Genomic DNA, 20,096 nt, shown 5'->3' on the forward strand with positions numbered 1-20,096 from the left:
GCGACACAAGGGCAGGTGAGAAGGGGAAGGGCAGGAGGAGGAAAGAGGAGAGGGGACAGGAGGGGAATGGAAGACGATACCATAATGTCATCATTAGATGCCTGGAAAATAAAAGGCAATTTTCTGAATTAAACAAAGGTCAAAAAACCCCCCCCTACAGACATCGATACAGACAGTTCAACATCCAGCTTACAGCGGTGTGACCAGTGCCCAGGGGCGGCTGCTCTGCCCTGCTGCAGTGCTCTCCCCACCCCACCCGGCAGCGTGCGTAGAGAGAAGGCGCAGGCACTTACTTGTTTCTTGTATCTGAGTCTCGAAGCTCTGAATTTCCCTTTGGTCACCACCACTCAGGGCAGTGGGCACTGCCGGCCCTACGCCATTCTCCCGCATCTCACTGCCTGCCTGGGCCGCTGTCACCTCTCCGTTCTGAGGGGCTGGCGGGAGCTGCGCTGGCTCCGCGCTCCCCTCAGCCTACAATGAGACAACGGGGTGGGGAGGACGACAGCACGAGTCAATAGAAGATGGGGGTGCGGGGTGGGGGGGGTGAAGTGCGGGTTCCCGGAGTCCCCTCCGCCCTCCCCAGCTGCCGAGGCACACGCAGGGACGAGGCGGCGCTCAGAAGTGGGAAGCAGCCCCTCTGCTCCCTGGGAAGCCGCCATCCTGACCAGCCTTCCAGCCTCTCAGGGCACTTCGTCCCTGCAGCACCATCGGCCCCGCGCCGCTGCCCGCCAGCTCGGCCGAGCGCAGGGTCTGGAGCTCAGCACCCGCTGCCCAAACCAGCCTGCAGTGCCGCAGTGCCACAGCACAGCCGTGGCAAAGGCAGACCAAGGCAGGCCGACAGGACTAACGCCCAGCGCTACAGGGGCAAAAGCAAGCGGGTGCTTTGGGTACATGACAGCAAAGCAGCCTCCCTTCTCTGGGGACACAGTTGTACACCAGACCCCAGCGACGCACGGTGGATCCCAAAACAGAAAGGCCAAGCCTGCACTAAGGGCCCCGTCTTCACTTGACACAGGCCTACGAACTGGGAGTGCAGTCTTCAGAGAAGACCCTGTCCTGGTCTGTTCTCCTACCATAGCTGGTCATCCCACCTGGACCACCAGCTGCTACCGGCCTTGGAGAAGAGCGAAGTCCTACTGCTGTTAGAGAAGAGGCTAGTAACGCTGGCAGGAGCCTGCTGAGAGTGATGCAGAGGTGCCTGGAAAGACACTCAGACACCCCCAAGGCTGCAGGGCGTGGCAAGCAGAGAAGATGTCACGTTGGACCAGCCCAGATCTGGGATGGAGCAACTTACCCAGCCAGGACATCATCCCCCTGCTGGTATGTTCAGTAGGGAGGAGGTGGCACCCCCCAGTCCAAAGGGGCTCTGCTCTGACCCTGTGCCCTTGCCCTGTGGCCACCGGGGACTGCCTTGGGACCTTCTTGCTCAACTGCCTGGCCTTCCTCGCGGGGTCCCAGCCGTGAACCGACAGCAGCACTGACCTCCAGGTGCTGTCCCAGGAACCACAGGGACCTGGATGATCCCCAGCCCTCGGTGGAGGGGAGCTGAGCCAGAGCAGCCAGCCCTTCACCAGGTGGGTGCCAGCCCTGACACGCCACCTGCCCCTGCTCCAACGGCATTTGTGGGGTGCGACAGGGAGGGGATCCAGTCTCTGCATTGCCAGGCTAAATATTAGAGCCCCCCCAAATACTGGATGAGAGTGCTATTGACAAAAGGCTCTTTGCACCTATGGAGATGGGGGGAAAATACTAAAACAGCAAACAGAATAATTCCAAACAGGTCGATTTTAGAAGATTTTAGAACCTCAGTGAACACCCTGGTTACCAGCAAACAGCATTGGTATATGGCCTAGACGCTCCAGTAAACTGGAACAGCCAGGCACCGTTACAGAAAGCTCCCGATCCCTACCAGCACCCAGCAGCTTCACCTGTGCCTTTCAGCTTTTCACTGAGCCCCGATCTGCCAGGCTGGAGCTTACATAAAGGACTGAGATGCGAGAGTCCTGATGTGTCCCCAGCAAATATTCTGGCAGTCACCTCTTGCCTTGTTTTAATGGGGATGATTAAGCACATGCTAAATATACTTGTGAATTCTGCTGCATGATCTGCTCTTTAGGACCGGGATTATTTCTTTCAGATTCACATTGCATTTAGCACAATAGCTCAAGCCAGCTGAACCCGAAACCCTTCCACAACACAAAAGTGCTCAAACAAAACAACACTGCGACAACCGAGGGAACTCAGCGCTTGGGAGGGCTTTCTCCTCTGTCTGTCTGTCCTGCTGGGGGCAAAGACTAAGTCATATTTTAACAGTTCCAGTGCCGTTCACAGGATTGTTTTCTGTGCTTCCAGAGCCGCTGGTGCATTCAGAAGCAGCGGTGTTTCACATCAAAGCCCCCGCGCTAGCAACTATCTAAACATCATCCCCAACACTGCTCCAACTGTTACATGGTGTAATAGGTCAGGCCCACGCATCCCTCACTCGGTCAGCCGAGCGGGGGTAATTCCCCACCCCCCCCACCCCCCCCGAAGCACAGATGCCGCATTCCTGTAGAGAGCTGCAATTTGCAGAGCCCAGGCTGGGGGCGGCTCCTGCTCTCCCGGGGAGCAGCGCTGAATCACAGCAGTGAGAGTGCAGCAATCTTTTCTTATCCTCACACCAAGGGCCTCCGGGCTGGGCTGCAGTACAGCTCAGGGCTGAAAGCGCTCCGAGAGCTGCAAGGTGCCATCTCCCCACACTCAGCACTTTGATCTCACCACCTTTACCGAGGGGAGTAAAAGCCAAAGGGGGGAAGGGCCACAGGCAGCTTCCCTGGTGGGCTTCCAGCTTACGGAGCGATCCCGGCTCTCAGCCTCAGAGGAAGGACGCGGAGGGGCAGTACGAGCCCCCGCAGTAACACCTAGCAGGGAGCCCATCCTGGCAGGCCACGAGGCGGTTTGCAGCTCCTTCCTTTTCAACTCATACTTACTCCTGGGGCTCACAACAGAGGCCGCAGAACTAAGTAGATGGCTGTAAAAGGCTGGGGGCGGAGAAGCTGCGCTACGTCAACAGCAGGACAAGAACAACCAAATTTAAACCCTACCCTGACGTGCCAGAGCTTGCTGCACCCACCTTCACAGTTCCTCCTGCTGGCAAGTGTCCCACGTTGTCCAGAGAACCCACTTTGGCTTGGGCCTTCTCCTTGAAGTTCAGCTTCTGGTTCTCAATTTTGACATCTCCTCCCCCTAGAAGAAGATTGCGCAGGAGTGAGGGTTTCGGTGCCCCCAGAGCCATCCCACCCAAGGTCTGTCCCTTCACAGCCTTCCCTGGGAAGCCACTGGCAACCCAGTGCCCTCAGAGGGACAAGGCCAAGATTTAGTCTCTCCAGTCAAGGTTCGGTTCCAACACTGGCTACGTCGGTGGCTTCCACCTGTGCAGGCCCAGCAGCGCTGCAGACAGGCAGGGCTGCACAGCCAAGCCCCAAAGGCTCCCGCAGGTGTGAAACACCACACACGCAGACGGATGGGCTGGAGGATCCCTCACACCAGCGGCCTCCCCCGGGCTGCTGGAGAACCCGCCTCCCCTGGCAGAGGTGTGAGGTGCCGCTTCCACCCGCTCCCACGCTGCTGCGCTGCCCACGGCTGATACCAGCTGCCTGCTCCCACCCGCGTCCCTCGGCAAGGCCTCTGCCAGCTCAGCCCCTCTGCGCAGCTGTTGGTGCCGGGACACGTTCTGCTCCTTTTGTGAACTGCCTTCCCTCGCTCGTTACCTGTCCCCATGCCGACGCCATGGCTGGCAGCTGCCTGCCTGCCTGGACCATCAGCTCCCGCCCGACACAGGCCCATGTGCCACTGCTGAGCTGCTCCGGAGGCAGCACCGGGCAGGGAGAAGCCATGCGTGGCAGCTGGCTGGACACCTCAGGAGAACACCAAGCTCAGACAAACAACTGTAGATTTCTAGCAAGATTTTTCTAGATTGAGAATAAAATTCCCTTTAACAATTCAGACTGTGTGTGCAGTCCGCATTCCAGCGGGTTTCTCAAAAAAAGCTATTTAAGTCTTGCTAAGCACGATTTTGCTTCCCAGTGGCATCATTAAATCCTCAGCCCTCAGCACTCTGGGAGCTTGGCATGGCCAATGATGGAAGCCAACTGCTTTGGTCTAACAAAATCAGTTAAAACATCTGACAACAGATGGATGGATTATTCTGCTTTAATCAGCCCTGGACAAGAGCGGTTATTGTCGTGCAAAGCTTGTTATTACAGAGCACTGAGGTCATGTTTGTGGCACCACGTCCTCAGAGCGGGAGCACTTTCTGAGGCACTGAACCATGTGCTGGCTGTATGAGGTTGAACTGCTTTCAACCTAACAGGCTGGCAAAAAGGTTGCAGGAAACTCCCAGGAGCAGACAAAGACAAGCCCTGTAATAATGGTTTTCACCTTTGGTCGGTGAACTTGTCCCTCGGGCATGGATGTTTGACTGCCAGGAGTTTCCCTGTGCAGGTGACTGTCCTCAGATACAGACAAACCAGCAACAGTCGGTGAACTGACCCTACTTCAGGATGCTGCGAAGGTACAGTTCAAACAACCTGCCTACAGCCACGGCAACCTCAACTTGAGACCCCCTACGCTTCAGCTGAGCGGTGGGGGGCTGCTCAGCGCTCCATCAGCAAACCCAAGATGCGCAGGAATTCACACCGATAATTGCTGTGCTCTCAACAAGGACCAAATAATTTCTGCACACTCAGCCCATAACATGTCATTAAAAGAGCCAAAAGGGTTTTATATAAGACAGGAGCTGCTACTGAACCGAAGGCTAAAAAGAGCCTTTTATCTGCTTTGAAGAACTGGAGGGAAGTTACTTCACCCTTCCACAGCACACACACGTTCAGAGCCCCAAAGCCCCTTCTAAGTACGGATGAAGCTTCCAGACTCGCGGAACAGTCACAGTAAGTATCCACTTTTTTTTTTTTTTTTTTCAAATGGGGAGGGAAAAAGAGAACTGAGTCAAAACAGTAGATTATCTTCACAGGCATGGTGAAATCCCACATCTCCTAATCCCCTGCTCTGCTCATGAAACCACCAGGAATGGCTCAAGAAGTTCCAACAGCACTTCCAGAAACACTCCCCAAAAGCCAACCACGCCTTAAGCGATTTCAGTCGCAACCCAGGACTGAATTTAAGTGATATGCAGTATCTACAGACAGATCATAAGGAAACAGTAAAATTTCTACCTGGCTTATGCTTGATATTTGCTTTAGAGCCACACTTCGAGGACACTTTGGAAAGGTCAACTTTCTTGTTCTGGATTTGCACCTAAAGAGACAAAAAGAGACAGCTCAACACAGAGAAATGATTTCCTGGGAACCTGGAGGCCAAGTGGCCATCTCAAACATCAGGTCACGCTTAATGACCCTGCACCCCTTTTCTACCGCATTATTTTCTCAGTTTACTGATTTCCCAGTCCCTGTGTGCCAGCCGCTGCAGCCAGCCGCGGCGTTACCTAAAGAGGTGGTTAATGTGAGCAGACAGAAATTGAGACCAGATAAAACCGACAGATGGACAGTAACCAGAAACAGGAGTCTGGAGCTCATGGCACATCCATGGAATTCAAAAGCACTTGGGAGAGGGACCAAAACCAGCCAACCCCACTGCCACGACCCCCAGGCTGTTTCTGCCCAGTGCTGGCTCTGCCTCCCAAGACATGGGCCATTGCCGGGGCAGCTCCAGACAGTCACCAGGGCAGGTGTCATCTCACGGTTCTACTCAGCCACTCTCCTGCTGTAGGACCAGAGAGGTGCCACCAGCCCCAGCTTTTGCTCTCTACCATCTTCACGGTGCGGATGGACCCGTGACTGACTGTCCGGCTCTGTCTGCAGCCTCCTCCCGCAGCCTGTCCTCCCTGCTGGGAACACGGCACCAGGAAGGATCATCGTGCCCAGATGGAACAAACTGCTGGAAGAAGCCATCCTTCTCCAGGGCAAAACACTGGGAGCGAGGAAGCTACTCCCCAGCATTATTTCCTTTAACCTCATTCTACCAGTGACTTGGTACCAGCACACAAAACCCTCAGTGAGAGGGTGTACGGGGGCGCAGTCACGAAATCATGAGATATCCATGACTCAGTAAATGACCTTCTGCCAAGCCACTGAGCCAAATATTCTAGCATGGTGTCTGCAGACATCAGTTTGAATTTGGGGAAAAGCATCTTCTCTGGGGTGGAGTGAAGACATCACAGGTTTAATGTTTTTTTTCTCAAAAAAATACTTCCTCTCCGACTCCTGGACCAAGCGCATTGTACAGAGCCCCATTTCTGACATCCTTACAATTCCTTCTGCAGCTCCAGGTGGATGAAAAAATACAAACACAGGATAATTTATATCCGAAAGAACTTCTGGTCATCTGGTCTTACCCCCTAATAAAGTGAGATTGTAACTTTCCAAGGGAAAAGTCTGAGGGCTGTTGGTAGTAACGTTAAGAGGATCACCTCTCCCAACCATGCCAGCAACCACCAGCTGGCACCTACGTGCACAGACAGTTCTGCTATACATCGCCTCACAGAGAAAATGAAAATCTTTCTCTCTGAATGTGACAAGAATTCATTCACTTACCAGCTACTCTAAAAGCTTATTGAGAATTATCATGATAATTTGCAATCCGTCTTTCTCAGGAAGCATGAATCCTCCCAGTACTTGTGAAACAGGATGAGTCAAAGCCCTGATGTCTTGTTTGCTCGGAACGAGTGGGACAGCACAGATCAACCCCCCGCTCCGCTGTTCCGTGCTCATGTACCCTGAGCCAGTGACACTAGACGCTCCGAAAAGGTGAGATCACGGCTACGGATTCTGATTTCCTTGAGGGTTGCTAGTGAAGTTACTACAGCTTTTATAACGAGCACTTGTTCACTTGGAACTAGAATAAAGCTAAATTTATTTCACAGAATGCGTTTTAAAACAACAACGTTTGTTACCAGCTAGGGTAGACAGACCCGGTTATGACTCCTCAGGATTTCACCTGGAGATCCAGTTACACCTAAACGGAAGCGTATTCCTTGTAAGATTTCTAACATCGGCCGTTTTGAGTTAGCAACGAGAGACATGTTTAAAGGCTTGGGCTTGCATTTACAGAGCCCAGTACTCAAGACTCTGGTGCCAGAAATAAACTTCAGATCTGAAAGCTTGATACTGAGGCTTGGACGGGAAGTGTGATCTCCATTCCCTTTTTAGATTTTTTTGTCTCTGACCATTTCCCAGTCCATCTAAGCAGGTCAAGCCAAAGGGTAGAGAAACAGATAGACATTCCAAATCACCTTGCTAAATCTTCCACAACAGGCACACTACCTGAACTTTTTAAAATCCACCTCTTTGCTGTTACTTTCTTTAAAAGGAGAGGGGGGGAAATACTAAAGCATAACAAGCTTTTACCTAGGAAACCTAACTATGTTTGTATCAAGATATTTCTGGCAAATATAACACGGGGAGGAACAGTATCTACTGCTTTTGAACATATCTTTTGGGGTATCTTGGAGGGGAGAAGAAATTATCTCCATGCACAGAAGGCAAAATGGGTACCCAATCTGAGCGTACCAGCTGGGAACCGCTTCCCTTAGGTAGGGTGTCCACCACTCTTACCAAAGCAATCCTGAGGCTGAATCAGAATTTGCTAGTAACCACAGCTCTTGTCTACAGGATTCCTATAAAGCTTTAGCTGAAGCCACAGACTAGAACAACGGACTTTCCAGACGCCCCCATCAACAGCGTCGTTCAGGAATTAAACATCGGGAAGTCTTCTATCAGAAATGATCATGGTAACTGTTTGAACAAGAAAATGTTTTGGAAGAGGACGATGATATTACAGTGTCCCAAAGGGAGTGAGCAGATATAAAAACAGGTAAAGGGAAACGCTTTTTTAGGAAGCCAGATTGGCCGCTGTGTCTCATCTACTCACATTGGTACTGCCTGTGCCGGGTTTGGGGGTGCTGGATGGCTGGGAATGACTGCCTGAAGCTGGTTTGGGGGCATTTGGAACCTGGAAATAACAAGCACTTTATTCTCCAGTGTCAAAGCAGAAAGCCTACGTAGCTGAGCAAGGAGAGAACTGCAGTGGTAAAAGGAGAGTGTGGAAGAAGAGAAGAAAGCAGGCACAGGCTCGTCCCCTGGAGTTGGGAATGTCCCCAGGACAGGACAGCAAAGAGGAAAGGACAGGTTTGGTGAATCATTAGAAGAATAGTTCCCTAATGTAGTTAATCAAGCAAGGAAAATATTCCCCAGATTTAAATCACATTTCTGTTGGCCTCAAAAAAGGAAAAGTACATTAGACTCGTCCACTAAAAGGCTACAGAAAGTAAGAGTGGCAAAATGGAAGTGGCTGATAAAACAGCTCCTCTGGGTGCATGAACAGTTACGTTACCACAGATGCTCTTTAACAGTATAGCCAAAGGGACTTCTGCCACAAAACACCGACCAGGTGTAAACAGCCTGTTCCCAACCTGGGGGACAAAGCCAGATGAAGTATGCAGCAGGAACAGAAATGTGCACAACTAAAAAATATTACGAGAGCACTTAATTGACATGATGGTCTCGACATCAGATTTTGTTGATTTCTCCTGCATGGGTGTTTCTATGGGAAGCTCCATACACATGTGTATGCACTCCTGTAAGCACAGACAGCAGGTAGGAATGGCAAATCCCACCCCTGGTGAGCAGCCACAAACTGGAAGGCAAGAGGGCGGCAGGGGCACGTGCCTAGCAAGGGAAGTCAAGCCTGGTTAAGTGAATGCTGCCCGTGCGACTTCAACATCTGTCTCTTACCATCTTGGCAACCAATCTACAGGGAACAAGTTCGTTAAAAACCCAGATTTGGTTGCCTCTTGCAAAGATTTAAGGAAGAATTAGTCACGCAGAGTGAAGGTTTGGCCAGCTAGACAGACACATACGTATTTTCCAGGAAAAGTAGCCATGGCAGCCTGCGCCACGGTCAGGTCCTACGCAGTATTTGTATCTGCTGAACCAGACATCAAGCAGAACAACTGACCACAGAGCAACAGTACGTCTGGCCCCAGAAACTGATTATTTGAAGGGAGTTTCATTGATGCTGGTTCTCAGGCACTGGGCACAGAGAAAGCATCACAAGATAGCTGGACATCACTCCTCAGGAACCCGGCACGTTTAAACACCAATGGAAAAAACTTCCTTGGGCTTAAGTACTTCAGTGTAGTTTTGAAACCATCCAACCTTTGTTTCTCTGCAAGCTAGCCCTAGTACACATGGCCTAGCACAGATTTGTTAAAGTAGCACAGATTTGCCTGCAAGGAAACAAACCCGCCAAGCTACAGTCACGTTTTCAAAAGCTTTAGTATCTAGATAGTTAAACAGTTATTTTTGCCAGATGCGTTCAGTATATAATACTCCAAACCAAGTACGCAGACGTTACAAGATTAGCCTTCTATTTTAATGAGCTCAACTTTGCTGCTAGGGATACCAGTAGCCTTTAAATTTAGAAATTAATCGCTGCTCAAAGATTAAGACCTGAAGTCTTTTCCTCCTCCTTTTTCGAAGTCTCCCTTCTTGTGAAACAAGAAGTGAAACCAATCTGACTCAGGCTCGCTCTGTTAGCCAGGGAAGAGTAATGGGCGCTTCCAGGCCACAGTTTGTTTAATCTGAAAAATCAGATGCTAAAATAGGTCAGAGGCCTGACGAGGTGCCTGTTGGCTGCAGAGGGAACCCACGGTGAGCTGCCTCCTGGGGTCAGCCACGTGGACATCCTACATTTGGTCATGAATACCACGTAAACCAGCCGAGAAATATTTGTAGTACGATGAACCAAGACGTGCACATTCAGCCTAGCATCCCATGGGGAAAACCCCCACAACCCTCCAGCCTACGTTATTTCCAGAGGCCCTGAAACTGCCACCACACCTTTCTGCCTGAAACAGAGCATTCTTCAGACTGACATAAAAACATAGTACAAGAGAAGGAGTTAGTAGAAAGACAGCTTGCCCAGAGCCCATACTTACATTCCCACCTCCAGGGACATGCTTAATATTGTCCTTGGAACCACACTTGGACTGAACATGGCTGTAGTTCGCTTTTTTGGAGACTATCTGGACCTGGAATGTTACAGAATGGAAAACAACACAAGGGAAGAGGACTGGTTAGAGTTGTCATATGGCAGGCTGGAGTGGATGCTCCAACACGGTGGATAAACAAAGAGTTGTGTTAAACTCAATCCAACTTTAGTATTGGGTGTGAAAGCAACTGAGGAGAAGAGTGAGAAAAAAAGTGAACGAAACAAGAGGCTGCACAGACAGTGTTAGTGCGAGAGCGTAAGCGCTACCGTGAGGACCACTACTCCATGTACCCTACGGGTTAGCATTACTGGCGGGTACCTGCCTGATGCAGGGGCTGGGCCGTGGCCCCCGGGACGCTGCCAGGACCCCTGGTGAGAGCTGCCCAGAGCAGGCAGTGCCCGCTCAGGAGCGGAGCCATAGCCACCACTCCCCGCCATGCTACGAAGGTGTCTGCGCTTGGGCTCCATCTGCCTGCTGGGCTCCAGCCCCAGGTAACATCCCTCCCAGCCTCCGGGCAGTAGAGCCTGGCCTGAGAAACAATTCCGATGAAGGTGTCAAACCTTCAGTTACATTTTATCAGATGAGTTTTACGTTAATTGGATTGTTTCTCCGTTAAACTAAAGTGACTTGGACTTTTTCAAAATACAAAAGGAGTATGCTAGGTGAGCTTTTACTCACAAAGTAGTAACTGAGTTAGAGTAACAAGCCCATGTTTACAAAGGTTAGTCACGACATGTGTTTAGTCTGGGAGTTATTTAACACAGCACAAAACGTGGCAGAAGCTGTATCCTACTTTCTAGAAAGAGGCGATAAATTCAAAGCACAAAAGGAATCACCGGAACATTCTCACTTCAGCAGGTTTCCAAAAGCTCCTTAGCCAGTTTGAAAGACTGGATTCAGTGCAACAGCAGCTCTGAAAAGGTGCTCGTGCTGTGGAAGCGTGCAGGGGGTCACTGACTTCTCTAGAGGTACAAATCCCATCCACTCATTAACAGGCTCTGCCTTATGATATCTGAATTACATCCGCAGCGCAGGCACTCCCGCCTTGCTCCCCGTCCACTCGCGCTGAAATCGCGCGTGACGACAGCGCCAGGGTAGCCCACCGCACGGTGAGCGCCTGGTGTGCGGAGCTACCGCATTCTGATACAACTGCGTTGGGAATACTGCAGGGAAGATATAAAGTCCTTAATACTCTGCAGTCTTAAACCTGGCAGCTAAAGCTCTCTCCTCTCAGTTGCAGACCAGTGCTGGGTACGAAGGACTGGTTTTAAGGGAAACTTTTGACGCAAAGTTAAACCTACCTACCTAAAACAGGGAGGACTCTGCTCTGAAAACCATTGACATTCACAGCAGGCAGGGAAAAGACACCTATGGCAGTGATCTCTGAGTATGTTTAACCAAGAACATCTTAAGAGTTTGTAAGAAAGAACTGGAAGAGTGTCTGTGCAAGAAACAGTGACACTGACAGGAGAAAGCAGAAGAGTTGAAGAGAAGGGAAAGTGACTCAAAATGGAAATGTTTTCCTTCATCTCCCACAGAGAAAAGTCTGAAATAAACTCACTTTCCCATTGGGCTGTTTTGGGGCACCCTCTTTTGATACGGTTGTTTTAGTAGTAGCCATTTTAGAGACCGCACTGGGTTCAGACTTTCGTGCAGCAGCGGCTGATTCTGTCTTTTTCTCTATTTTCCCCTAGATGGAGACAAACGGATGATTTCAACCAGCAAAAGGAAAAGTGTGGGCAGGAGAGTATGGGAACACAAGCCACCCAGATCAATTCAGTGGAGCAGATGACCCAGGAGAACTTCTTACATGCTGCAATTCTCAGGCAAAGTATAACCCCATGCCCGGGAACAATGAAACGAAGGGGGTGGAAGGGCAGCAACATCACTCAGACACAGGATGAAACAGGCACCCTGTGGCCATAAAGCAGTAATTAAGTTTTCAGTGTCTCAAAAAACTCATAGGTGCCCTTCCTCGGTATCTCCTTTCCCCAGCAGTCACGTTGGCAGGTAACCAAGTGACCCCAGTACATTATATTCTGCCAAAACATTAAACCCAACAGCAGTGCAGAACCACCTCCTTCACACAGATCTTTGAGGCAAAGGCATCCACTGGCTGATTTTCTTGGCCTTTGAGCTCTGAGGGCTCTGCTGGATACATACACACTGTACTTCCAGTTTTGATTTTGCACCCATGCACCGATCTGACTCAGGCTTTGAGACCAACAGCTGATGTAGATTTTGGCTAATCAAATGCAGGTGGACCCAGCTAATCCAGCTATGCAGAAAATTGAATGAAAATTTACAGGTGTTAGAAAAATTCAGCAACTACCTGAGAATATCCATTCTTCTGCTAATCTAGATCCAGGTAAGTGCAGCAGAACCTGCATTTTTTTTGGGGGGCTCAGCATAAATCCTGTATCTCACTAACCTACCACCAACAGAACAGTAAACAATAAAACCCCAGCACTCCTATACCATTCTCAGATTCTAAAAACATCTCAGCGTAAGTAAGACTACAAAAAGGACAATTTTCTTGAAAGTACAATTGTTAGGGTTTAACAATTCTATGAAAATTTAGAAAAAGGACAGTACAATTAAATGTAAGAACAAATTCCCTTAAACTGACACAATGCCCCTGTAAGCGAAAAAGCTCTGCAGTCCTCGGAACCCTAGCGTGGTTTAAAGTAACAGAACAGTCTTACATGGGTTTTTTGACCAGATGGCAGAAGGCTTTCTGAACTTGTTTGGTTTTAAGCTATAATATACAGCATCTGAAAGGGCCACCTTCCTGGCTTGCCTCAAAGCTTTTAGCAGACTTGGTCTGTCATTTCCAAAAACTGTTTTGGGGAGTGGAAGTTTCTGTCCTCTAGACCTCCGAGGGCTGTACTACGGCATTGTGTAACAACAATACTCTAACTCTGAAGAATAAATCCATGCTGTATCGATGCTGTCTGTGACACACACCACCGCAGCCCAAGAATGCCCTTGACTTTAATGTGCCTGAGAGGAGATTAAGGCTCCCAGCATGAAACGTGCTCTCTTGGCACTAGATTAAAGTTATATGCAGAGTTATTCATTACTGCAGACCTGCGGCAAAGATAAGTGGGCAAATCTGTTCCACTTGGTAGAAATTAAAGCCCTCTGACTATGGGCAAGCTGCTAACACATTTGGTCAGGCAAAGATGGGTGTATCTGTTATACCATACCCAATAAAGGTTTTATGATTATACATATCCACAAAATTATTTAAACCCTCAGAAGAGGGCTAGAGGTATATCTCTAATCCTTCATCATTTACATGGTAGATACTCCCAGTGAAAGTGTAATTTAAGACCACTACTGATTGAGAGCCTCAAGCTGTGTCCATGCGTGTGCTTTTCCCTACAAATCATCCAACACTACTCTCTTCTTTCCTGGCGGCCACCCCAGGTTACCCGAAGAGCAGCACATGTGGACCCATTTCATTTCAGCTTTAGTCCTGACAAGCCGAACACAGTCCCCGTTCCTAGACCCGGGCAAGATGCTGTGGAACTTGCTCCTGAATCCAGATTTCCTGCGTCATAGTGTGTTATTCCACCTCTTGTACCACTCAGCAGACTCAATTCCTCTATTCAAAGGCAAAGTTTTGGAATATAGACAAGATTTTGAGCTTTCATTACCAACTAGTTTCTATGTCAGGATGTACGACAGAAAGACAGAACCTCAGTTTTGAATTCCTGTACGTATGTCAGTAAACACCATGAAGGCTCTTAGGGCGGATTCCTTCTGTACGCTACTATTGCTGCCTTGTTAATGCCTTGTGCATAAACCAAGAACCCAAAGAGGAGCTCTGCAGAGCATAAATGAGAAGAGCAGTGAGGATACAGCCACCAAAATTAGCAAAGAGCACCCATAACGCTTAAGAGCTACTGTTCCAAAGCGCTTATTGTTATGAAGCTTGAAGAAACTTACCTTTCCTCCGCCAGGCTGATGCTTAATATTATCTGTTGATCCAATTTTGGAACGTACATTTTTCAGATCTGGAGCAGAAACGCTGCTGGTCGGGCGAGAAGGCTTGGAAACAGGTTTAGTCGGAGCCTTCGCAGTTGTTTTTTTAGCATCTGCTGTTGCAGTTGAGGTTGTGGTGGGTTTGGTTGCAGCAGGCTTGGTTTTGGGACGACTGGTGGCTACTCCAGGTAAGGTGGGTGCACTGGAAGTGGTGGTAGGAGTTGTGGCGCTACTTTTTACCACATTCCCAGTAGCGCTCTTAGGGCGGCTCAAGTCTGCTACAATTATCACAGTGATAGTTGGAGGGAAGGGGGGAAAAAGATGGGTCAGAGGCCATTTACACAAACTTCCTCAGAGTCCTAAAGATGTACCCACTGCACCTGCTTAATAAACACCGCCCTGAACAAGGAGGGTTTGATTTAGATGGAAACTGAACAGTTACCTGATGGCGACTTCGCAGAGGTCTTCTTAGCATCTGCAGGCTTTGCATCAGTCTTGATAGCTGCCCAACACAAAACACACTGGTTAAGCATTTCCGAGCAGGAGCCAGTTTGCACAGATGAGAAGCCCAGATCATGGCACAGCTTTCGCTGGAGGTCAGGGGCTCTCCGCAGCTCCTCACACCCTGACAGCCCTCTTTACCCACAGCCCCCATTTCTAACATGCTGCTTGAAAGAAAGCATCTCAAGAATTAACGGCTCTGTCTGAACACTGGCCTGAGGCCCTCCTCCTAACAGCAAAACCCACTGGTCTTTTCCAGCAAGAGGATCAGTTCACCTAAAGGACCATCACTCAGTGATGCAGCACACCTGGGGTATGGTTTGCATTTTGTTTTTTCTTAAATTAGCTTTCTGAATTTGACAGCACTCACTAAGATCATTTTAACCCTGCCCCAATTTCATTTCTCAAAAAACCCCAAAGCACTGCTCCCTTTCTTTACTAAGTAGTGAAAGCAAAACCACATTTGTCCATCTATAACATCGGTCTCACTGCCGGATCAGTTCTAACCCATGCCAATTTTTTTGCACAGACATTATTGCACATATTTCGGTCCCTGTTATAGTTGTATAAAACCAAAAAAATCAATTGCTAAACTGAACTACGCCTTTGGGCAAACACCAATGATCGTGACCTGATTACACTCCACATACAGAGGACAGTCTAAACCAGGGATGCATCTGTATTTCTCAAAGCAGGAGAGAATCATAGAATTGATCAAGGCAAAAATCACGGACTGAAAAATGTAAACAGCATGTTCTTTTAAGGAGCTCTCTGATAATGACATTGTAGCTTTTTTTTTACTATCAGTGATGAACAGCTTTGGCTAAAATCTGCTTCATTTCAATATCCAAAGGAAGGCAACATTGAAGTCTTAACAATAAATGAAAAAAAAAAATATCTAAGTTAGAGATTATGAAAACACCCATTTTCTAATATTTAATTTCCACTAACAGTCTCAGATTTTTAGATAAACTCAAGTAGCTGGCAGGGTACTTTGTGGAATAACCTATACAGAAAAGAGCAAGCACAAGAGGCACATGACTATAGGCCAGGCGAGTCTGGATCATTCCATCCTGACTTTGCTAAAAGCATTCAATTAAACACCAGATAAAATACTAGCTAATGAGATGAAACACATCTGAATAATTTAATAAGGCCTGAAGGATAGAGACATAATTAATACCAAACACTTCAATAAACGTCCTGTCAAACCAACCTAAGCTCATTTCTAGAGACCACAACTTTAACTGGGAAAACCATACGGACAGAGCAGACTCAGTTTTCTATGAAGGCAGAAGGGCTAATATATTACTGTAAGAGAGAACGAGCTGTTATTTCTGCTGGTGTCAGTGGGGGGACAAATGCTGGAATGCTTTTGTCTATGTTACGAGCCTGTGATGCTGAAAACCTGGAGAATGGTAAGGCCACTGGGAAAATGATCTACGATGGCAGTCAAAAACTTTGACCTTTTCCTGATCTGAAGGACAGAGAGGTGGTCTTGTACAAATGTAAGAGTTATTTTCACAGGGAGAGGAAAAAACTGAAAAACTAAAACTAAATAAAAATCAAGCACCACGTAACTCATGGCTCTCGTTTTGTAGAGAAAATGACTGACATTTAATACCTGAAAAAGTGAAACCAGGTAATTTCAAAACAAGCCACTACAAACACATTTTTAAACAGTGAGAATGACTACACGCTTGAGCAAACCACAAGGAAGCCTGCCTTTTGACACAGGAAAAGCAAGAGCAGATGTCCTCCTGAAGTATCGTCTTTACCCAGAAACTGATTATCTGGCTCAGCACTATGTAATGAGAAACTAAACTGTGATCAGAAGGATCCAGGTCTCCATCACCTACATCTGTGCATCCAGCTGAAGCTGCACGTGCTCTACCCAAACCGAACTGGCAGTGTTCGGCTTGTTGCGACCCCCCTTCAGCCCCCACAACACTGTCCGCCCTGTCACCCCCTCACCGTCTCCTCTTCCAACACAGGACTCCCTTCTTTTACCATTCACGACTCCTCTGTGCGCTTCCAGATCCAGACAAAACAGCTTTAAGTCCCGATGGAGTTTTCTCCAGCTGACCTCATCTCTCCCTCGCCCACCCAGTTCTCACTGTACTTTGGCAACGTCCCACCACCCTCGCTGGTGCAGAAGCCTCTTCCTCTGTACATCTTGCCACTTGGAACAACCTTCCTGCATCTCTGCATCATTGACTCCATCTCTTTTCAAATGTCATCAGAAAACACTTCTTTGTTTGTGTCTCAATTTTGGAAGGAGAAATTTACTGAACTCATTAAAACGTATTAAGCATTCTGGGCTGCAGTTTGCATAAAAGACCACACAAAATGAATTTCACAATGATGTCCAGAGGATCAGTTCAGATACACAGCTCTTCGAAAGCACAACACTTCCTCTGCACTTGATTAATTACTTTTTCCCCATGAGCATAAAGTATGCAATGTACATCTAGCCCAATATATTTCAACATAGTTAAAACATTCCTATTCTTTTGGGAAGGACAGGTTATGAATTCATGCTTTGGGACTCATAGAACAAAGCAACCAATATGTATTATTAGTTTTATGTGTTTATTGGCAAATTTTGCCAATGAGGTCTAGTCATTTGAAAAGACTTGAGAACATTTAACTGTATTTTTATCTGACGTTAAATCTCTCAAGCTCCATTAAAACGAGTGAAAACACTGTTTTCAAGATGCTAATATGCTGCTCATATTTTGTGCTGTGTTAAACTCATGGGAAGTTCCCTATTTAGCAACAGCAGGAGTGGGATACAGTTTTCTGATGAAGCTGATGTAATTTCAGCTCCAAATCCTTTCCGCACTACTGAAACACCTCCACTTCTGCTCAACCTTTTTTGTTTTTCAGATGCACTAGTTTGAGTGCTTCAAGTCCTCTCCTGGAGATTCATTCTTCCCAAGTTTTAAGTTGTTTTTTCATGTTTATTCTGTTACTATGGAAAAATGCAGAGGTAATAGCACTCCTTTTCATAAATCATGCATGTTCTGTAATTGCATTAACCCTGAATCACACAGAGCTGATCCAAGCTGGCCTTGCAGGTCATTCAGACTTGGTTTTGGAAGTTTTTCTCCCTGGTGAGAAAAGTCTGACCTATGGTTTCAGTACCTTGGCACAGGAAGGATCTTGTCCTGTGTTGTATTAAAAGGGTTGAGATTCCAGCTATCGCTCAGCTTCAGGTCAGCTCCTGACTGACAGGCAGGCCAGCTTACACTTCTCAGAAGTGCTGCTTAAGAGCAGCTATGCTTCTCACAAATGGCTGCACTTCAAGGTTTTGGGTTTTTTTTTCCTTATTTCAAATCTGAAGATGGCAAGCTTGCTTACCAGAAGACTAATTTGAATAAACTGAGGGGGCCACAGAATCACCTAAAGACAGGAAAAAGCAGCCAGCATACTGGAATATGTGAGAAAGACATCACAGTGTGAACCAGTGGTGCTACTCAAACAAGAACTGGCAGCTGGTTACAAAGAGAGATCTCCTGAGCTAAAACCAGAGCCTACTTACATGTGGGCCGCTTCGGTGGAGAAGTAGCAGTATTTTTTGCAGCAGTGGTTGCAGTGACCGGTGATGCTGCTGTGGTCCTAGGAGTAGTAGGGGTGCTCCTGACAGTAGTTTTAGGACAGGCAGATGATGGAGTCTTTGACAGTGAGGTCCGCTTCTCTGTGGTCTTCGCATCTGCAACCTGGAAATGAGCAGGCTACGTTAAAGCCAGTATTTCACTGACAGTCTCTTCAAAGTGCTTGCCAACAAAAAGCCTGAAATGAACGGAAATTGTTTAAATTCTTAAGCACATAAGCTAGGCACTTCTGAAACATTATAATGCAGATGAAGCATATAATTAAGGCATGCACAAGCAACTGGCTACGTTCAGTGCAGGACACGGAGCACAGACCCTGCTGAGTATCAGAACTCCTCCAGATCTGTTTCAGCATTAATGTGTGGAGGCCATTTACAGATACGAAGGGGGTTTTGATTTCTGAACAAAATGGAAAACATCAGTCCACTAGCAACACTCCTGGGAGAGACTGCTTTCCTTCATGAGCAGAAATGCATCCTGAGCTTAAGGCAGCATTCATTAAAACACTGCGGACATAAGAATTAAGTGTCTGTGGTTCATTCCTCACTTGGAAAACTATTCCTTGTCTGTCCCTGTTAAGTCACTTGTTTGTAAACTGACTGATCTCTTAAGCATGACAACAGCAAGTTAATGCATGGAAACAAATGAGAAGATTTTGAGTTCATTAAAAAGGGATTGAGAATCATACAAGAACTTAAAACTGAAAACACTCATTCACAGGAAAAGTACAGATTTGCACCTGTGCTTTCACACTCTTATTTTATTTAGTTTTAAAAGACACTCAAATTCAGTTATTTAAGCTTAAATGTATAGGAGAAATGCTAGCATTTAGACATCAACAGAAAGCTTCTGAAACAGATTTTAACGTTCCCTTTCAAATCTGAACTCTCCTACTAAAATTTCGCAAGTTAATGTAGGGAAGATTCAAGGGACATTTCCCATTCTTAACATTACACGTGGATATCCTACTTCAGCTTTAAGATGCAACACTTAAGGACTGTCCAGAAATCTTCTCTTACTGGAGAATTCCAAATCTCCGATATTTCATCAGCACAGAAGTGTATTATCAGTTATCTCTCTACAGATTTTATAATGGCCAGACATCATAAAGACACAATTTGTGGGAAATACTGAAGTGTTCAAACATTATTTCCCCCCCCCCTCAATATTACTATCAAAGCTCTCCATTCAGCTTTCCCATGCTCTTGTCTGGATTTAAGAGTTATCCTATGTTTGTAGTGTATCTACATTTGAAAAACCCTCCTCCTTTAGTAATGGGAAGAAATAATTATCTTGCGCACTTTGTGACAGTTCACTAGGAAAGGCACAGTACTACAGTCAAGTTTAATTCTCTTCTCTGTGACGACACAATTAATGCTTGAGACCTGATGCCCTAAATGGGTCAGTGGAAGCCAATACCGATAACTACATGGCTCTCACAACGCAGTGATTCACAGCCCTGATCTCATCCTCCCACGGTGAGCACCAGAATCGTTTTGACTCTTGGGTAAGGCAGCTGGTAAGTTAACGTGTAAACAAGTTCTGGGAGCTCCCACACGAAAGCAAGTAGTTTCTTACCTTTGGTTTAGTCTCTTTTGGAGTTAAGGTGGAGGGACGTGTAGTACTGGTGGCTGGGCGTTTAGCAGTAGTGGCTGGAGTAGGACCTGCAGTAGGGCTCGTGGGTTTTTTGTTTGGGCCAGGCGTGGCAGAGGCTGGCCGCTTAGGGCTGGTAGCGGACAGGGGCCTGGCTTTCGTTGCTGCAGGCTTTGCAGATGATGTGGATGCGGCAGGCTTTATGTTTTTTCAAAAAAGCAAAATCCAGTATAAAAACAAAAAATACAACAAAAAATAGCGCATTGTAAACCAAAACATTGAGCTGCAAGAACATAAAAATGATATTTTAAATGAAACAAACAAACAAAAAAATAATTAGCTTTCTG

General features: G+C 47.3%; 1 protein-coding gene across 14 annotated transcripts in view; it reads right to left on the bottom strand.

Annotated features, from left to right (window-relative positions):
• Positions 1 to 20,096, bottom strand: part of MAP4 (microtubule associated protein 4) — a 170,719-nt gene that overhangs the window by 5,382 nt on the left and 145,241 nt on the right. For 7 of the 14 annotated variants that reach the window (XM_056333967.1, XM_056333972.1, XM_056333963.1 and 4 more), the window contains 8 exons: positions 19,735 to 19,947; positions 18,084 to 18,261; positions 14,481 to 14,540; positions 14,003 to 14,316; positions 11,610 to 11,738; positions 9,995 to 10,087; positions 5,214 to 5,295; positions 3,113 to 3,225 (listed from right to left, as the gene is read on the bottom strand). In XM_056333967.1, the coding sequence (XP_056189942.1) occupies positions 3,113 to 3,225; positions 5,214 to 5,295; positions 9,995 to 10,087; positions 11,610 to 11,738; positions 14,003 to 14,316; positions 14,481 to 14,540; positions 18,084 to 18,261; positions 19,735 to 19,947 (1,182 nt within the window). Of the gene's footprint in view, positions 1 to 80; positions 102 to 293; positions 472 to 3,112; positions 3,226 to 5,213; positions 5,296 to 9,994; positions 10,088 to 11,609; positions 11,739 to 14,002; positions 14,317 to 14,480; positions 14,541 to 18,083; positions 18,262 to 19,734; positions 19,948 to 20,096 lie in introns of all 14 variants that reach the window. The other 7 variants (XM_056333974.1, XM_056333978.1, XM_056333968.1 and 4 more) reach the window with 6 other exon arrangements.

The sequence above is a fragment of the Falco biarmicus genome, chromosome 4 (assembly GCF_023638135.1).
Source record: "Falco biarmicus isolate bFalBia1 chromosome 4, bFalBia1.pri, whole genome shotgun sequence".
Lineage (NCBI taxonomy): Eukaryota > Metazoa > Chordata > Aves > Falconiformes > Falconidae > Falco > Falco biarmicus.